This window comes from Carcharodon carcharias, chromosome 17 (assembly GCF_017639515.1).
Source record: "Carcharodon carcharias isolate sCarCar2 chromosome 17, sCarCar2.pri, whole genome shotgun sequence".
NCBI lineage: Eukaryota > Metazoa > Chordata > Chondrichthyes > Lamniformes > Lamnidae > Carcharodon > Carcharodon carcharias.
In genome coordinates, this window is record NC_054483.1 from 49,120,465 (window position 1) to 49,147,029 (window position 26,565).

Consider the following 26,565-nt stretch of genomic DNA (forward strand, 5'->3'; position numbering starts at 1 on the left):
TGCTTCACTAACATGTTTTGAGGAAGTTAACCTGCTATCCTGCCTGTCAGAACTGTGACTCAACTCCCACACCGACATAATTGATTCTTTCTTAAGTGGCACAAAAAACCATTTAGTTTATGAATTGGCAAAAAATGCTGGCTTTGCCAAGTAGCATTCGCATCTTAAAAATTAATTTAAAAAGTGAAACACTACCTCATGTCCAGTACTGCATTTTTTGAATTTGTTTATAACAAATGTTTCAGTTGAAATTATATCATGTAAGTAGAGCAAATTTATTTTGTGATCAGTAAGAGCAGCCCTTGTACTTTCTACAATAAACCTGTCTCAATGTCAGTGAATTTGGATCAAGCTGTTCTAATATACGTAATTCAAATCAGCTATGTTTCTTTTAATTTGTTTAACTTCCCATCTCTGCCAACATTGTTTTGCCTTACCTAGGGGTGACGGTGGAATGGGGTTGTGGAAATCCTGGTCTGAAATAGAACTTTCTTATGCTGGCTTCCCTGATCAGTTCAAGTCCTATTTTTATCCTAAACAAAACACTACAGCCTCTCGATCAATGTTCCATTTAATTTTGTTTGGTTATGCATGACCTGTTCATTTAAGTGCACGGTGCCTTTAATTTTTTTTTTCATTTGGCCCCACACACGCAGTATCTTAAAAGGAGAGCTACTTGTGGGCGTCCTGTGTATTAACTTTCACGTTGCTCTGCAGCAGGTAATCGTGCAGTTGACAGGGAACATTTTTCTCAACCTGTCAACTATGAATTAATTTTCTGTTTTGCATACTTAATGATGTTTGTTGAGGCTGTGGTTAATTTATTAAATAACCACATTGCTTGAAATTAATTGTAGCCTGTAGGGGAGTGACTCCTTCACATATTTGAACATGCAATACTTAATTCAGCTGTGAAATTATCAGTTGTGCATAAGGCATCTGATTCAGTTTGAAAGAAGTTGAGCTGAGTGAAAACCATCAAATGAGATGGTTACAGATGCTTCAGTTCTTGCACCTTGTGATTGGAGACGTTGAAGTGAGCTTGTTATGATTCGGAGTATGTTCGTGTATTTGGAGAAGCAGAGCATTGGAATAATATTTTTTGCAGTGCGTAAGATGATGAATGGATTTTTATACTGCTAAATTGGTTCAGCTAAGATCTTCAGACTGAGTATGGGAGCCATTTGGCGCTGACAATGTTCAGGAAAGATGGAGGTTATCACTTGTACTGTTATAAAACATGCGGTTTTTGACCATTGTTACTGGTTATGTTTTTCATGAAGTAGAGATTTGGGGCTGATGGTTATTGTGATTTAATTTTTAGGACGTTATGCAGATAGCCCTGGATGTAATTCTCAGAAGGTGGAAATTTTACTTTCTGAAGAATGTGGGACTTGTATTCTGGGTCCAATATTTTTAATATTATGTTGACGGCCGTCTTGGCTTTGGATGGCTCTTGCTGAAGATTGCTTGGAATGCTTTCTGCATGGCTTCTGGATTACGTTTATAAAGCACTGTTCACAACCTCAAGATGTCCCAGCAGTCTTTACAATTAGTGAAGTACATTCAAAGTGTAGTCACTGTTATAATGTGGAGGAACACACCAGCTAATTTGTGCACAGCATGGTTTGCCAAATTCTAGTGTAATGATTGCCAAATAACCTGCATCATCGATACTGGTTGAGTGATAAATATTGACTTAGACTCGCTGCAGCTGTTGAAATTGTGAGATGGCAATTCCTATGTCCACATGGGAAAGGCAGTTGGGGCCCCAGTTTAACTTCATATTCAAAGAAGGCACCTCTAGAGGGCGCTGCACCCTCTCAATTCTGCACTGAAATGTCAGCCAAGATTTTGTGCCCAAGTTGTTAAGATGGAACTTGAACCCACAATCTTCAGTATGTTATTATTGTGTGCAATATGTATCGTTTGGGTAAAAATCCTTGGTCAAAGTAGAAAATAAGTTTAAAAGATAAAGCATTACATGCATGTTATTGATACACAATCACCTTCCTTCCATCATATGGTCAGAAGTGGGGATGTTCGATGATGATTGCACAGTGTTCAGCACAGTTCGCAACTATTCAGATACTGAAGCACTCCATGTCCAAGTGCAGTAAGACCTGAACAATATCCAGACTTGGGCTGACAAGTGGCAAGTTACATTTGCACCACACAAGTACCAGGCAATGATCGTCTTCAACAAGAGAGAATCTAGTACCAGGCAATGATCATCTTCAACAAGAGAGAATCTAACCATTGTCCCATGACATTCAATGGCATTGCCATCGCTGAATAATCAACATCCTGGGGGTTACCATTGACCAGAAACTGAATTGGACTAGCCATATAAATACTGTGGCTACAAGAGCAGGTCAGCGACAAGGAATCCTGCAGCAAGTAACTCACCCCTGACTCCCCAAAGCCTGTCCACCATCTACAATGCTCAAGGCAGGAGTGTGATGGAATACTCTCTACTTGCCTGAATGAGTGCAGCTCCAACAACACTCGAAGCTTGACACCTTCCAGGACAAAGCAGCCTGCTTGATTGGCACCCTATCCACAAACATTCCTCTCTCTGCCACTGACTTGAAAACATGTTTGCTTTGCTGTTGCTGGGTCAAAATCCTGGAACTCCTTCCCTAACAACATTGTGGATGGTACCTACACTGCATGGACTGCAGTGGTTCAAGAAGGCAGCTCACTATCACCACCTCAAGGGCAATTAGGGATGGGAAATAAATGCTGGCCTAACCAGCAATCCCCACATCAAATGAATGAATCTCTTGCTGTCTGTCTCTCTCATCCGTGTACTATTCTATAGATGTTACTTGTAAACCTGTAACGTCATTTGGCTGGAACTGTAATGTTCAGGAGAATGAATGGGTTAGAGTAGGTTGTTTACCTTCATTGGTACTTTTCAAATTGAGAAATGAGAACAATGGTCCTACCCTTTCATCCTTTACAACTGGATTTTGATTAAAATTTGGGTTTTGTCCTTGTGTTACTAATTTTCCCCTTATTGAACATCCAGCTTGCATTGATAAAAGCAAAATACTGCAGATGCTGGAAATCTTGAAACAAAAATAGCTGAAAAAACTCAACAGGCCTGACAGCACGTGGAGAGAAAGACAGAGTTAACGTTTCGAGTCCGTATAACTCTGATGAAGAGTCATGTGGACTTGAAACTTTAATTCTGTCTTCCTCTCCACAGCTTGCATTGATGTTGGAAGCTAGATATTTAAGATGGGAATTCTGACATGAAAAAGAATTTTTCATTAAATCTCATTTCGTACTGTCTATTTTTCTTCTCTCTGTAATTGAAATCATTTTCATGTCATTTTATCTGTATGCTTTTTGCAAGTATTTCAAATAGTGAGAGGCATTTTGGTACCTGCAAGTGATACAAATATAGTCTCCCTTGCATGGTATTTCATCCCCTAGTTGAGGAGGGTAAAATTAGACTACCAGGGTGTGATGTATAGGGTGTGAAAAAGGGAAGTCTTAGAATGGAATAATGCGGTTAGCTGCCAAAGGAAATCTCACCGTTGAGCTTTGTTGGACTTGGGAACAGCTTTCATATGTAGAAGAAAGGAGATCTATTTGTATGTGTTATTCTCCCTTTTTAAAAATATATTTTAGTTCCAAGTGGTGTTAATGTAAAAGATAATAAGTTATGTACTTTCAAATAGCTGCCAATGATAATTTAAAATTGTACACTTGCAGAAGATCCAACGCTTAGCTTTAGTCCTTCTTCAAAACTGTTGCTGAGATTGAAAACTCAGCAGGAGATTGAGGGTATATTATTCCAAATTCATTTGAAGACCTGTCTTAATTTGAAGTGAAAGGAGAACTGCTACATACAATAAAAGTAACAAGCCTTTTTTAAGGAATCAAGACCAATAAGTAGGTATGTCTGCTTGCAGGTCTGTTTTCTGGCCTTTGTCTCAATTCTTGACAATGTTCAATAAACTGTGGGGTGTCTTCTCTTGTGTTCTTTTTCAACCTGAATCAAAGAATGCTTAGGAGAAGGTGATTTTCCCAACAAGCCATTACTAACTCTTTGAAACACTTATCCAATTAGTCCCATTACCCTGTCCATTTCTTACCTGCAATGTTTTCTTTTTTTCAAAGTTTCCTTTAAGTATACAATTTCCTTTTGAAAGTTATTTTTGAACCTGCTTCCCTGACTCTGTGACAGTGTGTTCTGAATCATGACAGCTCTCTGCGTTAAAAGAGAAAATCTGCATCTCGACTCTGGTTCTTTTGCCTATCGCTGTAAATCTATCTCCTCTGGTTACACATTTTATGCCATTGGAAACTGTTTCTCCTCATTTACTCTGTTAAAACCTTTAATGATTTTGAACAGCCCTTTTAAATCTCCTAACTTTCTCTGCTCGAAAGAGAACAAACCTAGATTCTCTAGTTTCTTTACCTAACTGAAGTCCCGCATCCACCTAATGTATGGTGCACAGGATTGGACGTCATATTGGAACTGGGACTAAACCAGAGATTTATAAAGGCTGAAGGCGATATTAGGGCACATGATTCAAAACTTGATCAAGGGGTAGATTTTAAGGACCCTCTAAGAGGGAAGAGAGAAAAGAGAAGCAAAGCCTCTGGATGATTTAGAAACATAGAAGAAGGAGTAGGTCATTCAGCCCTTCGAGCCAGTTCCACCGTTCAATATGATCATGGCTGATCCCTTATACACCCACTCTCTTCCCATACTTCTTGACACCTTTTGGGTCCAGAAATCTATCTATTTTGTTCTTAAGTATGTTCAGAGACTTGGCCTCCATGGCCCTCTGTGGCAGAGAATTCCACAGTTTCACCACTCACTGAATGAAGAAGTTTCTCCTCATCTCAGTCCTAAATGGCCTACCTATATCCTGAGATTGTGACCCCTTGTTCTCGACGTCCCCGCCCCCCCAAAAAGCCAGAGGAAACATCATCCCTGCATCCAGCATGTCCATGACAGAATTTTATATGTTTCAATGAGATCTCCTATCATTCTTCTAAACTCCAGTGAATACAGGTCTAGTCGGCCGAATATCTCCTCGTACAACAATCCTGCCATCCCAGGAATCAGTCTGGTGAACCCTTGCTGCCTTTCCTCTATGGCAAGTATATCCTTTTTCAGGTACGGAGACCAGAACTGCACACACTACTCCAGGTGTGGTCTCACCAAGGCCCTCTACAGCTGCAGTAAGATATCGTTGCTCCTGTACTCAAGTCCCCTCACAATGAAGGCCAACATACCACTTGTCGTCTTAACTGCTTGCTGTGCCTGCATGTTTGCTTTCAGTGATTGGTGTACAAGGACATCTAGGTCCCTTTGTACATCAACATTTCCCAATCTATCACAGTTAAATAACATTCTTGCATTCTGTTTTTTTCGACCCACACTTATCCACGTTTTACTGCATCTGCCATGTATTTGCCCATTCACTCAACTTGTCTAAATCACCTCGAGGCCTCTAAACTTCCTCCTCACCACTCACATTCCCACCTAGTTTTGTGGTCGTCAGCAAACTTGGAAATATTACATTTGGTTCCCTCATCCAAATCATTGACATATATTGTGAATAGCTGGGGCCCATGCACTGATGCCTGCTGTACCCCACTAGTCACCCCCTACCATTCCTAGGTAAAAGCAAAATACTGCGGATGCTGGAAATCTGAAACAAAAACAAAAATAACTGGATAAACTCAACTGGTCTGACAGCATCTGTGGAGAGGAATACAGTTAACGTTTCAAGCCTGTATGACTCTTCATCAGAACCTATTTATTTCTATTCTGTTTCATTGGTCTGCTAACCAATTCTCAATCCATGCCAATATATTACTCCCAATCCCATATGCTTTAAATTTGCATGCTAACCTCTTATGTGGGACTTTATCAAAAGCTTTCTGAAAATCCAAATACACCACATCCACTGGTTCTCCCTTACCTAATCTGCTAGTTATGTCCTCAAAAGACACCAGTAGGTTTGTCAAACATGATTTCACTTTCATAAATCCATGTTAACTTTGTCTAATCCCATTGATATTTTCTAAGTGTCCTGTTATCATTTCCTTTATAATAGACTGTAGCATTTTCGCTACTACTGAGGTTAGGCTAACTGGTCTGTAATTCCCTGTTTTGTCCTTCCCTCCTTTTTTAAATAGTGGGGTTACATTTATCACCCTCCAATCTGCTGGGACTGTTCTAGAATCTACAGAATTTTGGAAGATGACAGTCAACGCATTCGTTATTTCTATGGCCACCTCCTTTAAATAAATAAATAAATATTTTTTTAAAAAAGTATAGTAAATATAGAAAAAATATAGTATATTCTATAGTAGAGAAGTTCAAGCAATTTGATGCAAAATTCTTGTGATGAGTGGAACATGGCAAGACAACTATGCAAAATAACAAAGACGCTTCTGTTTTTTTTAAAAAGGACGACATAGACAGTCTGAGCCCAGTTCTCAGGGACAACCCTCCACTTCATGAAGAAGTGAAAGCTTGGGTTAAAGAACAAAAAGTTCAGGAGATTTTTATGCAAGGTATTATTTTGTGTTGTTCTTGTGCACTTGTGTTATTATGTGAAAAATGAATAATATTACCAACTTTATTTTTAAATTCATTTAATGCAAAACTATGAGCAACATGTTTGACATAATTTATTTTGAGACAAGTTATTCAATCCTTGTAACAGCAGGAAATGATCTAAAACATTCTTTTCAATTCTATCTCTTGTACTTTCACAGTTACCAGTTGCTCCTTTGTTGCTCCTTACAGGTCCCTATTCTCTGAACGGCTATAGAGTACGAGTGTACAGGCAAGATTCTGCCACCCAGTGGTTCACTGGTATCATTACCTATCACGATCTTTTAAGCCGCACTATGATCGTGATGAATGATCAGGTAAATTGACTTGGAGAGATTTCTTATTGTTGCTCTATGAATTTATTTGTTAATCTGGGCATTGTGCAATGTAGAAAAATTAAATGTGAACGATGTGCAAATTTTAGTTAAATTATCATCACCTTAAGTTATGCAATTTTATTTTATACGTGTCTACTTATATTTCACCTTAAGGAAGGTGATGAACTATATTATGGTTCTTTCTCACTGATGCTAGAAAGTTAAATTACCTTACTGCAATGGCTATTTTTCACATGTGAACCATGATAGTAAATGTCAACAAGCTTGTAATGAAACACATTGCCCACACATGCACATTCTAGCATGGGTCACAGGATAGCAGTCAAGGGTGGTTAATGTATATATTACAAATGTTGAATAGTATTAGCGCTTTTCAGTGCAATATTTTAGATACAGTATTCTCACTTAGTTGCAGTAAGTAAATTTTTTGCTACGTATTATAAATGCTGTCCTGTTTTTGTGAACAAACCAGGTGCTAGAACCACAGAATGTTGACCCTTCTATGGTACAAATGACTTTTTTGGATGATGTTGTTCATTCTCTGCTGAAAGGTGAAAACATAGGCATCACATCAAGACGAAGGTCTCGTTCCAATCAGAACAGTCCAGCTATTCATGTGAGTATTTAAGCCAGTTGGAATTATTTAATGCTGGATGCTAAAGGCTCTTAGATTTCCAGCCTATAAATTATGTTTTTCTAATCATTGCATGTTTCTACTCTTGTTTAACTAAATAATAATAGCTGTGTATCTGGGAATAATAAAGCAGTAATCTGATTAATTAGTTCAGATGCTCAAATTGGAGTGATGAGTAACTCATCTAAACTCCAATGTGTGTGTTGCTTTCTATGTGTATGATTTTATTTGGTTATACTTTATTCAATTATACTATTTTTTGACAATGCCAACATTCTGCTTTGTGATAACCTTGTGATTTATTTCAATGCCTGTTTGAGAAAGGTAGCTGTTTATGAAAGAAGAAACTTAACATTAATCAAATGTGTGCTCTGTATTTATTTCTAAATGCACCTATATATTGAAAACTTAAGTATAGCACATCGCAAATTAGATGTGGGAGTGGCACAATACATTGACCTGTGACAGAAAAGGACTTGTCATGGTTTTTTCATTAACTGCTTAAGCAGCTTAGCCATATTGATTCATTGAAATAGCGATTCCACAGAAACTAACAGGAAAGCAATTTCTTTTGAAGGGCTGCACTTTTAAAAAGCACAAAGCTGGATTTACTTTTTTGATACTCATCTAGTTGATGTTTCAGTCAATTTTTAGCAAGCTTTTTAAAATCTTGCTTAGTTTTCCTATTTTTCTTTCCTTGTGCATTTTTTAATTTTTTCATGTGTTTCGAGTGCATAATTTGATCTCACTTTTGACTGCCACACAATTTTAGGTATTTTCTTCATTTTATTCATTTACTTCCATGTTTATATTATTCCATTGTGATGTTTGTGGCCTCAAATTTGATCAGGTTACTGCTTTGTAATTATTCCCAGTTTCACAGCTATTAGCCTTTGTTTGAAAGTAGAAACAAAGAAAAATAAATTAAAACATTCTTGCTACACATTTCAGATTTTTCTGCCACTAATCTGTTTGCCCTTTGTTCCCCATTCGTGTATGAGATTGATGCTATTAGTTGAGATCAAAAATTTTTGTTTCTTTCATGTAAATTGCTCATGTTCTCTACAGTTTTAATTCCTGTTTTTGAAATCCACCTTGATTGTGTATTCTCGGTCCAACTTGCTTTCCACTCATGCTAGTTCCTGTTCTTCAAAAGAACACATCAGATGGCAACTAGATGCAAACGATAAACATATGGGCCAAATCTTCTAGTCTTCAGACGTACGACTGAACACACGTATTGGGATTCTGTGGAAATTCTGAGATGTAAACCTACGTGGGAATTGCCCAGAATGTTTCAACTTCCAGAGGCCAATTTCCCCACTCCCCTCCACCCTCTGCCAACGTCTCTGACTCTAAGCTAGAGTCGGAGACTTCGGACAGTTCAGATGTACTTAAATGGATAGCTACCCAGGAAACATTAGACTGTTTAAAACCTAGTCTGACACCTGGGTAGCTACACAACCACTAAGCTCACCCCCCACCCCCCCCAAGCCATCAGCCCAACCAAACTCAGTGACCCCTCCCCCTGACCTGACTTGCTCATACCCCCTGATCTGACCATCCCTGCCACACCATCCACTATCCAGCTGCTTCACCCCAACCACCTGACTACCCCCCTTCCATCCGACCCAATCGCCTCACCCACCTGCCTACCCCATCCACCTACCCATTCACTGACAGTCAGACTGGACATTTAAACTCATGCTGTACAAACAGGGGCACGTCATGTCTTCCCCCAAATATGTTCCATTCTGATGGAGTTCTCATCTGGGAGCTGCGCATTTCTGGGGAAGCTGAGCTCAGAAGTTCCTGTTAGGAAAGTGCTGCTCCATTGAATCAGGGCACTTTCTGAGTGAAGTGGCAAATGACACTCACTGCTATTGCTCATAAGATCTGGGCAATAATGATCTGGACTTTCCTGAAATAGCGTAACTGACTAGTTATGCCAAGAATTACACAGATCTTCCCCTTGGAACATAGAGCCCAAAGTATAACACATGGAGATTATTGGGGCCAGGAGAAAGAAAGGACTGAAAATGTGCCATCCCACTTTATTCATGAATATTAATTTTGGGATCCAGCTACCCTACTTCCATCTGTATTTTCCCCTGGAATAAACTATCCCCCAATTCATTTATATCCTGCACTTTCAAAATCCCAACTATCTAGTCTTTGGAACTCCATTTGCCACAATATTTCTGCAGCTACTGATCTGCTCAACCATATCCTCACCTCCACCTTTGATGGTGGAGTATCCAATAAAACTATTACACTCTCTCTCTCTCCCCCCGGCTGTTCTGCCTTATATCCAAGGGGTGTATTTGAAAGGATATGGCAGACAACTGGGTTAGCTATCTACTGCTAGATTTGACAAGGCCACATAAAGCACTATTGGGTCCTGCAAAGCACTATTGGGTCCTGCTTTGTCTACTAAAACTGCTCAGCATTCCAGGTTCATCCTGAAATGCAAAGAACCCCCAGGCTTCTCTTCATTACTGAAAACTGTCGGCTTAAACCCCATTCCTCAGTCTCCTGCACCCTCGCCTCCAACCAAAAGTGTGAAGAACTCATGGATGACTTTGTCACTGAGATTGAGACCAGCTGCTCTGCTGTGTACCCCTCTTCCTCTAGCCCATCTGGCCAAACTTCTTCCTTGAAAGTTCCCTGCTCCCCTAGCCCTGAACTTGCCTCTTTTTCTAGTTTCTCTCCTATTTTCCACTCATGCACTTTTATCTTGTCCATGAGACCCATTTCCCGCTCCCTCAACCCTATCACCACCAAGCTGCTGATCACCCAGCTTCCTCTCCTGGCCTTATTAGTTAACGTTGTTAAGGTTCTCTTTCTTCAGCTGCTGTCCCTCTTTCCTTTAAATTTGCTGTTATTAAACCTTTCCTCAAAAAAAAAAATCCTTGAACCTGCTGTCCTTGCAAAATACTGTCCCATCTTTCCTTTCCTCTTCAGAATGTGTTTTCATCTGCCAAATCCATGCTCATCTTTCCTGGTACTCCACGTTTGAATTCCTCCAATGAGCTGTCCACCCCTGCCACAATACCCAAACAGCTCTAATAGGATGTCATTGGTGACTTTGATGTGGGAAAGGTCCTTCTCGTCCTTTTTGACCTCTGCAGCTTTTGATGCAGTTGTCCACGCCATCCTACTCCGAAGCCTCTACACTGTCGTCCAGCTGGGTGGAATTGCTCTGATGTGGTTTCATTTTAATCTACCTAATCACAGTTATAGAATCATTTGTAATAGTTCCTCTTCCCACTCCCATGCAGTTATCTCTGATTGCCCCGAAGGATCTATCTTGGCTCCTTCCTAGTTCTTATTTATATGCCGCCCCTTGGCGACATCATCTGAAAGCACAACATTAATTTTCACATGTATGCTGATGACACTCAGCTCTACCTCACCACCACTGTTGCTAAATTACCAGACTGCTTATCCAACATCCAGTACTAGATGAACAGGAATTTCCTCCAAATAAATATTGGCAAGACATTGTTTTCGGTCCAAGCTCCATTCCCTAGCTACTGATTCCATTCCTGTCCCTGGCAATTGTCTAGAACTAAAGCAGGTTATTCGCAACCGTTGTGTCATATTTGACCCCCAATTGAGCTTCCAGCCACACATTTGCACCGTCACTGAGATCACCCATTTCCACCTCTGCAACAGCCCCAACTTGGCCCCTGTCTCAGTTCATCTGCTGAAATCCTCATTAATGTTTTTGTTACCTCTAGACTTGACTATTCCAAGTGCTCCTGGCAGGCCTCCCACAAGCTACTCTTTGTAAACTCGAGGTCAGCTAAAACTCTGCTGCCTGTGTTTTAATTAACACCAAGTCCCACTCACCTACCTCTGTGCTCGCTGACCTACATTGGCTCCCGGTCAAGCAATGGCTTGGTTTTAAAATTCTCATCCTTGCTTTCAAATCCCTCCATTGCTTGGACTCCTGCCACCCCACCCCATACTACCCTTCTTTGTAATCTCCTCCAGCACCACAGCCCTCCAAGATATCTGTGCTTCTCTAACTCTGGCTTCTTGAGCATTAGCAATTTTAATCACTGCACCAATGGTGGCTGTGCTACAACTGTTAGGCCTTAATCTCTGAAATCCCCTCCGTATGCCTCTCAGTCTCTCTACCTGGCTTTCTTCCTTTAAGACATTCCTTAAACCTGCCTCCTAGATTGAACTTTTGGTCATCTGACCTGATATTTCATTATGTGGCTCAGTGTCATGTTTCATAATGCTCTTCTGAAGCACCTTGGGATTCTTTATTATGTTGAAGGCATTATATAAATATAAGAGGATAATGTTATGGTTCTATCCCTATTCCTAAGTCTTGGCTGGGTCTCCTTCAACAACATTTTCATATGTTTGAGACTTCAACCTATTGCTATTGTGATTCTGCATTGCAGACTAATAATTTAGATTGCAAATTCCCAATCAGCATTAATCCCTTGACAAGAACTCGGGTTCTGCCTTAAATTCTCACTGCTTTCAGTTTTGCATTCAGCCTTTTGAGAGGATTGTTGCTGAAGACTTTCAGGAAGTCTAGATATGCAATATTTGCTTGGAATTGCATTACCTCAGAAGTTGTGGAGCTTTGGTCTTATGCTTTTTAAATCATGCTGGCTGTTATTTACTATACCTGGCTCGTGTAGCTTTCTTGACATACTGGCCATGAGCAGTGATGCATCATGTCACATTACATTTTTAAATTCTGACTGAACCATTTTGGAATTCACAATTTATGGCTGGGTTGGTTGAAATCCCCATGAATAAAACCTTCCTGTTTTCACATTAATTTGTGTTAGAACAACTGCTCTCCTTATTTTGACCTGGTAACCTGTAGTAAACCTCTAACAATATTTAAGTGCTCTGTATGTGAAAAATCCATTTTGTTAGATATTATTCCTTTATTTGCTGGATAAGCTTGCTTTACTCTTTCCTTACTGCCCCACACCCCACAGTGTATGTATATATGTATGTATGTGTGTATGTATATGTGTATATATATATATATATATGTATATATATATATATAGAACTTACACTACTTCAGTGTTAACCTTACCCCAGTAGTACTCTTGTCTTCGAGTCCATTCCAGAGGCTAAATCATGTGTTTAGATTGATATTTTGGTGCAGTGTTGACAGATTGCTACATTGTCAGAGATATCATGTTTCGATAAAACAGCGGCTCTTGCATTGTCTCAGGTGGGTGTAACGATCACTATGCTACTATTCAGGAACTCTTGGTCTAGATTGCATTTATCCCTCAACAAGCTTCATTAAAATGTCATTAAGCTCATTAAAGATGCTTTTTAAATGCAAGTTCCTTTTTTCTTATTTCTTATTTCTTTCCCTGTCTGTATTTTATTCTCCCACAACTTACCATAATCTTTATTGTTTGTCTTCACCTATTCAGTAAGTTATGCTTCTATTATAAAAGCAAAATTTTACAAATGCTGGAAATCTGAAACAAAAACAGAAAATGCTGGAAAAACTCAGCAGGTCTAACAACATCTGTGAAGAGAAAGACAGAGGTCTGTCTTTCTCTCCACAGATGCTGTTTGACCTGCTGAGTTTTTTCAGCATTTTCTGTTTTTGTATGTTTCTATTATCCCTATTATGTTCTGGTTTCCTTCTAGTACAACAGATTAAAGTTCAGACATTTTGTTGTAAGTGCTTCTAGGATACAAAAATATGCAGCTTAATGAAAATTTATTGCTTCCAATCTTGAGTGCATGTCATTGAAAGCTGGTTTGAGTATTTATCTGGGTTATTAAGTTCCATCTTATCTAACAGCAGCTCTTTTATCAATCCTCTTTCAGATCTAGTTTATTTCCTGCCTTCCAACATCCCTCCTCAATCTAGATTGTGGTTTCCAATGAATTTCCTGCTGTTCTAGTCATTCTCATTCTGAAGAAGTGTAACTTGTATTTCCGAAACCAATCGTTTATATCCTGGAAGAAGCCATCCCAATTACAATGGCATCATGATTATTGTTACACTGGTTTGTGAGCTATTTGCTTGCATAATCTGTGTCCCTTAGTCGACTTGTCATTATCAAACACTGAATATTACTTTCTGGCTCCCAACATTAAATTTTGACATGATTTTGCATTTGCATTCTGCATCCCTCTATATGGTTTTTCCCTGTGGTGCCTAATCCTATTTGGATTATCACTACTTCCTGTCTGCTTGTTCTTAAGCAATCCTTCTAACTTTTTCTTCCACTGTGCAAACTCTAGCTCCAGTTAAGTGACTCAGTTTTATCTTTTGGATTTGTTGCTCGGAAACATCCAATGTCTACCTTCCTAAGTCTCTTGTCTTCCTTGCCTCACTTCTTTTCTCTGGCTCATTGCCAACCCTTTTCTCTGCACTGTCTGAAATTGCATTGGCCAGAATATGATATCTTTTTGTTACAGTAATCTCCTGAATAATCTTTCCAACCATCTTTCCTTTCTTAAATTGAGTTTCCCTTTTCATATAATTTGCATTCTTGGACATCTGTGGCATCACACCTGTAAATTGTTCACTGTATTCGGCTGAAATATGAAGAAATAAAATGCACAGTGAGGAAATGTTTCTGTTGGCTATCAAGCACATTTTCCACTAAAGTATTAAGCATGTTCTGATTTTAGATGTAATCAAGTTTATTGAAACCTTTTTTAAAAAAAAATTGCCACACTTTTTGTGCGAAATGTAAATAGTGTTGTTTCATCACGTCCAGGGTCATTATACACGTGCACAAGCCAATAGTCCACGACCAGTGATGAATCCCCAGACAACATCTGGAAAGCAGAATCAGCAGCAAAGGATCATCCGTTCAAACAAAAGGAAAGAATCGGATAGCAGTATACCAGAAGAAGATAAGATAAAAGAGGACAAATGTGAGAATCTTGTAAAAGAAGGTAAAAATGGCAGCCTATTTTATTTTTATTGTTTCTTTTCACATTGAGTATTTGTAAAATATAGCAGCTGGGAATAATATAACATATATTTTTCATACAGAATCTTCAAAGAGCAAAACAAAGCAGTCTGTTAATAAAAGGAGAAAGCAAGAAGAGGGTGAAAAGCAAGTGACTTTAGAAAGACTGAAAGCAGACAATAACTCGGATACTGAGAGCAGTGAGTCTGAAAATCCTATTAATAAAGTCATCTTGGATTCATTCTCTGAGCAAAGTTCAGAAACGGAACTGAAAACCAAAATCACATCAAATGACACTAAAAATGAAGGAAAGCCCCAGAACCACACAGGAACAGAGGAACAGATGGTAATTGATAACTCAACTCCATGTAATGAAAGGCAGGAGGTTAAAAAAGACAGTGAAATGCAGGAACCTGAACCAGTTGACAAGAAAATTGACCTCCAAAGGACAGAGTTTGGTCATCAACAGAATATAAAATCACATGAAGTGACTCGACGGTGCATTGTAGAAGTAAAAACCATGAGTGAATCTGTGTCCTCGGAACCTTCACCAGATACCACGAAAAAGCCATCTGTACAGAACTCTATATTTGATATCAGTAATGGAGCTTTATCAGATAATCTGCTTCATAAAGCTACCAACATCCATTCTCACAGTCTTGCATCTCAGAACCTGGAAATTAACTTCATCAGTCCAACACATTCAAATATAAACATGCGTACTTCAGATATTCAAAAATCAGAAGCGGATCTGCATCTGAACAACAAAATTATCTGTGAAATCAAATCTCAAGTTAATACATTCTCAACTGTTAATGAAACCAGTAATAGGTCAGAAAAGGAAAAAACAGCTAATATCTTAGGACTACAACCTAATGCTTCTATCCACATTACCAATAAAACCAATAAACTAAATAAAACAAACACTTTACCTGATATGCTGAAGCCTAAAATCTCCTATTCATGCAGTCCAGCTGCTCTTGTCACCAAGTCAACTTCAAGATGTAAAAATGAATCTTCAAGATCCAGCTTCCAACATGTGGGTGCAAGGACAATTGTGGAAACTACAAAAAGCCCTTTAATTGTTGATAAGAATGAGCATTTTACAGTTTACAGGGATCCAGCCTTGGTTGGCCCTGACACAGGGGCTAAACCTTTGTCTCCATATTTGCACCCGCATCTGCATCCCCTTCATACCTCACCACATTCATCTTGCTTGACCGCAAATAGTTCTCATCCAGCTCTCAGAGCAGCATCGCATCATCTTTCTGGTTCACCACGGACTTCTGCCACAAATAATTGTCATGTTCTCAGCAGTGCCCCGCCCCATTCTGTTCACTCTTCCCACCACCTTTCTGCTGTCTTACCTGGAGTTCCGTCAGCATCTTTGGTGTGTGGGCATTTAGATTCTGTGCATGTAAGAAATTTAAGCCCCTTATCCCTGGCACACCATCAGCAACAGTTTTTACAGCAACATTCGCCTCAGCTCCTTGGCCAGAACCATCCATCAGCTTATAACCAGCTTGGACTCTATCCTATACTCTGGCAGTATCCAAATGGCACTCATCTGTCTCCAGGTCTGAGTATGACCTCATCTAAGTGGGTCCATCCTGAAAACCCTCTGAGTGCTGAAGCTTCTTTGAGGAGGGTATGTTTCTTTATGTTTTGTACAGTACATGTGTGAGGACTTGAGTTGTTTGTAATCTTATTTAGTTTTAAAGAATATTCAACCTTGGTGGATATATTTTATTACACATATAACTTTGCTTGAGCAAGTTAAGTTATTTTAAATTGTCCGTTATTGAGATGAATAGTACCAATGAAGAGAAGTAGGTAAAAAAAACCTCAATTTTAATAATTTCTGATTTGTGAAGTATTTAAATAGAAAGATTGCCAAATTTTTAAAATTATTTTTTAACTTTTAACAGTTCATATCATAAAATATGATTTTTAGCATTTTTGTTAATTTTAACATGCATTAAAAATGAAGTGCAGTGTGTGCCTTTATCAGGGGACAGTCTAGATGGACCAGTTAATAATTTTTTTGTCCTCTTTTATGTTCATGTTTACCATTTAAGTTCATGAAGACCATTACTGCTTGCTGTTGGAAAATTGATGTTTGCTAAGCTAATTTATTTTCTTTCCTAATTAAATTGCTGACTGGCAGAGATTAGAGTTGTCTTAACAGGTTCAGCAAATCATTGCACAGTTAACTTGTCAATATTTTATTGCTGAAAAACAGCTTGGATAAGACCAATAACTGGCCAACTAAATGAAATTACTTTTCAAAGGCCAAATATTTTGTGCATTTAATGTGTAATATGTTTTTAGTTGTCATTGTTGATAATTGTGTGAAAAACATTATATTTGCTTGTGAGCAAATTATTGAATTCAGAGCTTGTGCAGTCAACTTCAGAGAGTGTAACATTTATTTGTATAACCATCTGTGTTTTTGTAACAGAATGCATCCAGTCCTTGGCTACCTCAGCACACCACTGTGACCTCAGCTGAGAGTCTGGGGTTACTAAGCCACATCCCTGTACGCCCTGCCAGTGCTGAACCTCATCGACCCTTGAAATTGGCCTCACATTCGAGTCCGCCTTTGTCAAAGGCAACTGCAGATCATCAAAAAGAGTAAGAGTTCCTTCCTGCAACACGATTAAAACATTTTGGGAATGTTGCTAAAGAGGAGGATGAAATAATAGCCTGGATTTTGCTGTCAGCATTAAGCAGACAGAGCTAGCCATTCATTACAGTTAGACTGAGACTTACTATGGGCTTTTGCACGGCAACCTGCAGTAGAGAGCCAAACCAGCATGGCATCATCTGCAGGAGATCTGGGACATGTGTGAACAGGGCAAGCTGCAGCATGTCTCCTTAACCAAGTTAGAATGCCAAATCATTCACAAAGGGCGGAAGAAAAGCAAGGAAATAAAGATGGAATTGAGAGAGAGTTGACGGAGACATAAACTTAAAAGAAAATTATTTGAATTCTTTAAAATCTCCAACAATTCAAATCAGAAGGAATGGGTGTGGTTTTAAAATTAAATTTTCAGTGCTAGAGAGATTGTTTGGCAGAGATTCAGTTTTATCATGCCGTAAAGTTCAGTTACTTGAGAATGGAAAACCCTAACCGCTTCTGTTGTGTCTAGTAGGTAAGTACCCAGCTTAGTCAGCTTCTTTCTGATTGCCATGTCCAACTGTGCATATGTGGCACTGACATTACTATCCAGATTTACTCCTTAATAATGGTGACCATTAATAACCTCATAGTAAGTGCAAACTCTGGACCAATTCCTCCTTAGGATATCAATATCAATGGGTTCTCAAAAATGATTTCTCCTGCATAAAACAGATTATCTGGTGATTATCACATTGCTCTTTGTGGGACTTCATTGTGTGAAAATTGGCTTCCACGTTGCCTCTATTACAACCGTGTTTACTCTTTATAAGTACTTCATTGACTGTGACATGCTTTGGGATGTCCTGAGATCATGAGAGGTTCCATATAAATGCCATTACTTTATTTCTAATTGGAAATATTACAGCAAATGCAGTGTTTGTAAAGTGTAGAATACAAATTCTGTACACAGTGTGGTAGAAAAATGTTTCCACTTGGATTCATTCTCAATTGAAATTCAGTATTGGTGCATTAGAAAAAAATCAGTGGCCAGAATATTTCCGTCGGTGAGTTGGGGGCGGACCCTGCTCGCCGACGCGAAAATGACGCGGGATGATGTTGGGGTTCCTCCCCCCCCCCCCGTTTAAATATTCAGAAAGGCGGGCGGATAGCGAAATCAGCTGTCCGCCTGCTGACCTATCATTGGCCAATCGAGCCCAATGACAGGGTAGTTAACCCAATTAAAGGCCCTGTCCGTCGAGCCTTAAGGTTGGTGGGCTGGCCAGTAGCCCCAGCGGGCTTCTGAAAAAACATGAAACCTCATCCACTGGCAGGATGAGGTATCATGTCTGTTTTAAAAACGTTTAATAAAGTTTTAGTCATATTTATTAACATGTCCCATCTCGGGACATTTTAATAATTTTTTTATTTTTCTATTTTTGATGTTTATAAAGCTTTCACCAATCTCCCTGACAGCACTTAGTCTCAGGGAGATGTGCACTCTTTCGCGCACTTTGACAGTTGGGACCCAACCCCGCCCCCCTGCACAGGAGGCGCATAGTGCTTCCTCTCAGCCAGGAATTGGCTCACCCACTGAAAATGGCGGCGGGGCCCGCCCATCAAGGGCAAAATTCTGCTCAGTAAGTGTGTGTTGACAAGTAAAAATATTTCTTATATTGTGCCTTTCAATATTCTCAAACAATTGGTTGATGAGAAATGATTGTGGCAAGTTGAATTTGATATGTTGTTTCCAAGATATATAAGGATTAATTTTGGAAATGACACCGTGTATAATTTTTAAACTGTTTTTGTTTTTTTAATAGAGAAATTGACAAGAAAAATTCAGTTAATTCGAAACGTTCTGTTACTGCTGTTCAGATGAAGCTTGAACTTAACCACGATCGACATTCACATGGACTGGAAAGTCAGCTGGCTCGAGGGTTTACGAGCACTGCCTTTTGTCAGAGTAAGGAGAAAAGATCACCCCAGGAACAAAGTGAAAATCATAATAAATACAATGAAGAGCGACGTCGGATTCTGCAGGAGAGCATTGAAGTTGCTCGTTTTGCTTCCACAATAAAGACAAATGAAGCTGCGAAAGATGCCTACTCTAGAATACCATCTTTGCCTGCTGATGGCCTAAAACCCCAGAGCATAAAACAAGATCGAGAAACAGAGCATTGTGCAATAGAGCTTTATACATCAAAGAATTCAGTACCTCATTCTATGCCCCAAAGCAACTATTTTACTACTTTGTCAAACAGTGTTGTAAATGAGCCACCTAGATTATATCTTTCTAAAGATACAATACATCCTTATGCTGAAAAAACAAATCCTTCAACACCTACTCTCCTTCCATATAACAAGACTTTGTCCAAACCACCTCCACTTATTAAGCATCACCCTGAGAGCGAGGGGTTAGTTGTCAAAATTACAGAACAATTTTCCCACCAAGTGACTTCTCAGGCTACGAGCTCAAATAATATTGATCACGGGAGGACCAGAGAACAGTTATCAATTTCACCCTCAAACCCTCTGAGAGGTATGCCATCTTTACATAGGGCTCCAGTTTACCAGCCTTCATCGCATCATATTACAGAGCGCAAAGAAGGTAATTATCGCAATCTATCCCCACCAACCCTAACTCCAATACAGCCTGTGAATGCTGCTAAGATTTCTGAACTCCAGAAACCTCCAACTTTACTACCAGAGCCAAGGGCTGATGGGAAAATTTGCATGCATAATTCTGCAGTTGCTTCACTTGATGCCTGGAAAACTGTTAAACCAGTTTGCCGCTTGGAGAACAACAACAAAGTTGCCTCAGCATCTGTTATTGTAAAACCACCTTCTATTGTTAAGCAAGAAAATAAAGTAGAAATTCAAACCAACTCAAAGGATTCTGGAAGAGAACGTTTGTTAATGCAATCAAATCCAGTAGATGACCTTAAAGCATCTAAAGTCAAAGAAATGTGGAGAACCAATCTGCCTAACGTGAACTTGGACACTACAGGTGCAGAGCATGAAAAAAACTTTAAAGCTTTACTTCCGGACAACAATTCAAAATCTGTGGCTGCCACTGACTTGTTGTGCAAGAGCAGCACTGACTCCTCAGCTTCTGCAACCCCAGCAACTAAGATTTTAAGTAGCAATGAAACAAATATAACCTATTGTTCCTCCTACACCACACTCACTAACAGTGTAGCAGGACATGTCGTTCCCAAAACTTCAACTCATTTCGGAACACAGATACAGGAATGCAAGATTAATACCACATCCGCTACAGTTTTTTCAACAGCTGCTGCCAGAACAGGAAGCACTACACAGAATAACACAGGAGTCTCGAATACAATTGATTACTACCAGCTGAAAAAGCACAAAGCAGCATTGGCTATGGCTCATTCTGGAAGCACTACTGCAAATAACAATAATGAATCTGCAAGCCTTAAAAGTGAAAAAAGTGCAGCATCTCTCTCTCCAAATAATACTGGAACAATAGATGTATCTTGTCAAGCAAGCTCTGTTACCAATGGCCAGATTATTCAATCTAGCCAACCTAGTTATCACACAAAACTTAAAAAAGCCTGGTTAACCAGACACTCTGAAGAAGATAAAAATACAACTAAAGTGGGAAATACAGAAACCACAGGGAAAGATGCAAGGAAACTAATTACAGTTCATCCATTAGCTTCCACATCAAATGATGTAGACAAAACAAGTCAATCTGAGGAAGAGAGAACTGAGCAAGAAGAAAGAAAAATGAGAAGGGGATCAAAAAGAATTTATGAATCTGGATCTGAAAGTGATGCTTCAGATGAAAGTGAAAATAAATCTGAGCATAGGGTCAAACGTCAGCCTAAGCCAACTTATAAAAAGAGGCAAAATGACTTGCAAAAGCGAAAGGCTGATACTGAGAGAGAAGAAGAGGAAGTTAAACCTCATGGTACGTTATACAGAAATACAAAAGAAAAGGAAAAGAATAAAATTAAACTCCAGAGTGGTAAGTACATGTAAAATTTTTTCCAGTTGATTTATGGATTCAAAATATTAATGTGTAGATGAATTATATGGGAGCATATGACTTTGATCAATTTCCTTTAAAGTTTAAATGTATAGCATTGCATGGTATTTATCACTTTTGAAAGTCTACAAGTTTGCGACATTAGGTATACAGTGTCCATTAAAATGGACTGAACTGTGTATGCCTGCATTTGGTTTTTCTAGTGAGATGTTAACATCGCCCTGTAGTATTGTAGTGACATACAATTAAGCATTTGAGTGATGTGTTAATCTTTTAGATTTATTCATTTGTTCTTGCGATGTGGTTACACAGACAAGGCAATATTTATTATCTATCCTATTCCTGAGGATGTTGGATGTCAGCTGCATAGAGTGGGATGGGGTCACCTGTGGGGTAGATCAGAAAGAAATAGCAGGTCTTTTGCTGAAGGACATTATTGCTTTTTATGACAGTTGGTAATTTTTAGTCATTTCTCTGCTGTCAGCCCTCAAATTACCAGACTTATTAAATTATTTAGATTGCCTTACCCTATATAGTACGAGCAAATGTTCCAAAGTACAGTACATACAATCATTAGAAATAGGAGCAGGAGTAGGCCATTCAGCCCATCAAATCTGCTCTGTCATTCAATAAGGTCATGGGCTGATCTGATTGTGGTCTTAAATCTACTTTCCTGGCTGTTCCCATGACTCTTGGCTCCCCTGTAGATCAAGAATTTGTCTAACTTAGACTTGAATATATTCAATCACCCAGCCTCCACTGTTCTCTGTGGAAGAGAATTCCAAAGCCTAATGATCCTGTGAAAGATCCTCATTTTAAATGAGATCTCCCCCCCACCTTCATTTTTAAACTGTGCGCCCTAGTTCTGGATTCCCCCACAGAAAGAAGCACCATCTCACCATCTACCTTGTCAAAACCCCTCCAATTTTATATGTTTCAATAAGATCACCTTTCATTCATCTAAACTCCAGTGAGTATGGACCCTAGCTGCTCAGCCTGTCCTCTTAAGGCAAATCCTTCATCCTAGGAATCACTCTAGTGAATTTTCTCTGAACTGATTACAATACAAGTATAAAACAAAAACAGAATTACCTGGAAAAACTCAGCAGGTCTGGCAGCATCGGCGGAGAAGAAAAGAGTTGACGTTTCGAGTCCTCATGACCCTTCGACAGAACTTGAGTTCGAGTCCAGGAAAGAGCTGAAATATAAGCTGGTTTAAGGTGTGTGTGTGGGGGGCGGAGAGATAGAGAGACAGGGAATTGGTAATTTTGCTGTCTCTCTATCTCTCCGCCCCCCACACACACACCTTAAACCAGCTTATATTTCAGCTCTTTCCTGGACTCGAACTCAAGTTCTGTCGAAGGGTCATGAGGACTCGAAACGTCAACTCTTTTCTTCTCCGCCGATGCTGCCAGACCTGCTGAGTTTTTCCAGGTAATTCTGTTTTTGTTTTGGATTTCCAGCATCCGCAGTTTTTTTGTTTTTAACAATACAAGTATATCCCATTTTAAAGTAAGAAAACCAAAACTCAGGTGTGGTCTCACCAATGCCCTATACAGTTGTAGCAAGACATCCCTATTTTTATATTTCATCCCCCTTACAATAATGGCCAACATGCACATGCCTTCATAATTACTTGCTTGCACCTGCGTGCCAGCATTTTGTGATTCATGTACAAGGACACCTAGATCCCTCTGTACCACAACATTCTGCAGCCATTCTCCATTTAAATAATATTCTGCTTTTCTATTCTTCGAGCCAAGGTGGACAACAATTTTCCCACATTATGCTCCATTTGCCAAATTTTTGCCCGCTCACTTAATTCCCTTGCAAACTCTTTCTATCTGCCTCATAACCTGCTCTCCGACCTATCTTTGTACCATCAAATTTGGCTACAATGCAGTTGGTCTGTTTATCCCAGTCATTTATGTATATTGTAAATAGTTGAGGCCCCAGCTCTGATCCCTGTGGCACAGCTTGTCAAGTTGAAAATGATCCATTTATCTCAACTCTGTTTCCTGTTAGTTAGCTAATCCTCTGTATGAACATATGAGCAGGAGTCGGCAATTCAGCCCTTCGAGCCTGCTCTGACCTTTAATAAGATCATGGCTGATCTGACAGTAACCTGAAATCTTCATCCCACCTATGGCTCTGCTTCCACCACCTTTTCAGGAAGAGAGTTCCAAAGATTCACAACCCTCTGAGCGAAAAAATTTTGCCTCATCTGTGTTTTAAATGGGTGACCCCTTATTTTTAAAGAGTAACCCCTAGTTCTAGATTTTTCCACAAGAGGAAACGCCCTCTCCATATCCACCTTGTTGAGACCCCTCAGGATCTTGTATGTTTCAGTCAAGTCGTTTCTACACTTCTAAACTCCAGCAGATAGAAGCCTAGTCTGTCCAACCTTTCCTCATAAGACAACCCACCCATTCCAGGTATTAGTCTGGTAAACCTTCTCTGAACTGCTTTCAATGCATTTACATCCTTCCTTAAATAAGGTGACCAATACTGTACACAGTACTCCAAATGTGATCTCACTAGTGCCCTGTGCAATTGAAGCATAACCTCCCTACTTTTGTATTCAACTCCCCTTGCAATAAATTGTAACATTCTATTAGCTTTCCTAATTACCTGCTGTACTTGCATAGTAGCCTTTTGTGATTCGTGCACTAGGACACCCAGATCTCCCTGCATCTCAGAGCTCTGCAATCTCTCACCATTTAGATAATATGCTTCTCTTTTATTCTTCCTGCCAAAATGGACAATTCCACATTTTTCCCACATTATACTCCATTTGCCAAGTGTTTGGTGCACCCACTTAACCTATCTATATCTTTTGTAGCCTCTTTGTCCTCTTTACAGCTTACTTTCCTACCTTTGTGTCATCAGCAAATTTGGCAACCATTCCTTCGATTCCTTCATCCAAGTCATTTATATAAATTGTAAACAGTTGAGGCCCCAGCACTGATCTGTGTGGCACACCCCTTGTTACATCTTGCCAACCTGAAAAAGACCCATTTATGCCTACTCTCTGCTTCCTGCTAGCTAGCCAATCTTCTATCCATGCCAATATGTTACCCCCTCACCCCATATCATGAACTTTTATTTTCCACAATAATCTTTGATGGACACTTTATCAAATGCCTTCTGGAAATCTAAGTACAGTACATCCACCAATTCCACTTTATCCACAGCATTTACTTCCTCAAAGAACTATCCATATGAATATATCAACACTATGAACTCTTATCTTGTGTAGTAACCTTTTATGTAACAGCTTATTGAATATCTTTTGGCAATCCAAATACATTGCATCTGCTGGTTCCCCTTTATCCACCCTGCTTGTTACATCCTCGAAGAACTTGAATAAATTTGTCAAACATGGTTTCCCTTTCACAAAACCATACTGATTCTGGCTGATTGTATTATGATTTTCTAAATTGTGCTACTGTTTCCTTAATGAGTTCTAGCATTTTCCTAATGACACGTTAGACTAACTGGCCTACTATTTCCTGCCTTCTGACTCCCTCCTTTCTTGAATAAAGGTGTCATATTTGCGATATTTCAATTTGCTGGGACCTATTCAGAATCTAGGGAATTTTGGAAGATTACAACCAATGCATCCACTATGTCTGCACCCACTTTTTTTAAGACTCTAGAATGCCAGTCATCAGGTCAAGGGGACATGACCACCGTTCATCACATTAGTTTTCCTAGTCTTTGTCTCTAGTGATCGTGATTGTTTTAAGTTTGTGCCTCCCTTTTTCCCCCTGCTTTTCTATGATGCTAGGGATGCTTTTTGTGTCTTCTACTGTGAGGACAAATACAAAATACTTGTTCTTAGCCTCTGCCATTTTTTTGTTCCCATTATTAATTCCCCAGTGTCTCCCATAAAGGGACCAACACTCACTTTAGCAATTCTTTTCGTTTTTATATAATGTCTGTTTTTATATTTCTTCCTAGTTTTTTCTCATACTCTAATTTTTCACCCTTTATTATTTTAGTCATCATTTGCTGGTTTCTAAAAAATTTCCCAATCCTCTGCCTACCACTAATTCTTTCAACATTGTATGCCTTTTTCAATTTGATACCATCCTTAACTTCTTTATATAAAAGCAAAATACTGCGGATGCTGGAAATCTGAAACAAAAACAAAAATAGCTGGAAAAATTCAGCAGGTCTGACAGCATCTGCGGAGAGGAACACAGTTAACGTTTCGAGTCCATATGACTCTTCAACAGAACTAAGGAAAAATAGAAGAGAGGTGAAATATAAGCTGGTTTAAGGGGAGGTGGGACAGGTAGAGCTGGATAGAGGGCCAGTGATAGCTGGAGATTGCCATAAGATGTCATAGACAAAGGACAAAGAGGTGTTACCGGTGGTGATATTATCTAAGGTATGTGCTAATAGGACACATTAAGGGTAGAAAGCAGGACGAGCAAGTGACTAGTGGGGATGGGGTCACCCATCTTTTGGCTATCTTCACCTATCACTGGCCCTCTATCCAGCTCTACCTGTCCCACCCCCCCCTTAAACCAGCTTATATTTCACCTCTCTTCTATTTTTCCTTAGTTCTCTTGAAGAGTCATATGGACTCGAAACGTTAACTGTGTTTCTCTCCGTAGATGCTGTCAGACCTGCTGAGTTTTTCCTGGTTATAAGAATATTGGTGATATGTTCCTCTTAGCATGGTGAAATCTTGGAGTCAGTGGCCCTGATACTTAATGGAGGGAGCATGTTTGTGAAGGTGTGGGATGTAACCTGGAAATGAAAGGAAAGTAGAGAAGGCAGTATCTCCGCGTCATTTTTTAAATTCTGTTTCCTGTCTGTGGATGGGAAATCATGCAGTGGATGGCCAGAAGTGTGGACTAATGTGGACAGCCCTCAGTAATCTGGAAAGAGGGGAGGCTTGGCATATATTGTGAAACATTCGCATAAGATTCAGCAAAGATCCTGGTCATAAGGGGGATGTTGAGTGAAGATTGCGGGGTAAAATGGGTCAGACTGGCAATCTGGGGAGAGGGAAAGATTGCAGGCCCTCAGGCTTGGGGTGGTGTGGGGTCAGCTGATCATACCAAATGATTTGCTTGAGGGCTCACTGCAGGGAGCACTGCTGCTCATTCTACCTCAAATAGTACTATAGAAAACACTTACTTGCTTGACCAGGCCATTCCCTTCTCCATTTAACTGCCAGGTTTCCCAAGCCTTGGGAACCCTGATGTCTGGTGTTAAATTTAAATCAAGTTCCTAACAACCCTGCAGGAGTAATTTTCAAAAATCTGTTCTTGGGATCTGTGCATTGCTAGCAAGGTCAGTATTTTATTGCCCATTCCTAATTGCACTAGAGAAGGTGATGACATGCCACCTTCTTGAGTGGCAGCAGTTCATGTGGTTTGGGTACACTCACAGTGCTAGTAATATT

General features: G+C 39.5%; 1 protein-coding gene across 6 annotated transcripts in view; it reads left to right on the forward strand.

The window, feature by feature from the left end:
* The window catches only part of jmjd1cb (jumonji domain containing 1Cb), a 304,442-nt gene that overhangs the window by 237,192 nt on the left and 40,685 nt on the right, over positions 1 to 26,565 (forward strand). For all 6 annotated transcript variants that reach the window (XM_041210479.1, XM_041210481.1, XM_041210483.1 and 3 more), the window contains 7 exons: positions 6,447 to 6,552; positions 6,788 to 6,912; positions 7,406 to 7,549; positions 14,308 to 14,488; positions 14,589 to 16,153; positions 16,967 to 17,139; positions 18,949 to 21,122. In XM_041210479.1, coding sequence (XP_041066413.1) covers positions 6,447 to 6,552; positions 6,788 to 6,912; positions 7,406 to 7,549; positions 14,308 to 14,488; positions 14,589 to 16,153; positions 16,967 to 17,139; positions 18,949 to 21,122 — 4,468 coding nt within the window. The remainder of the gene's footprint in view (positions 1 to 6,446; positions 6,553 to 6,787; positions 6,913 to 7,405; positions 7,550 to 14,307; positions 14,489 to 14,588; positions 16,154 to 16,966; positions 17,140 to 18,948; positions 21,123 to 26,565) is intronic.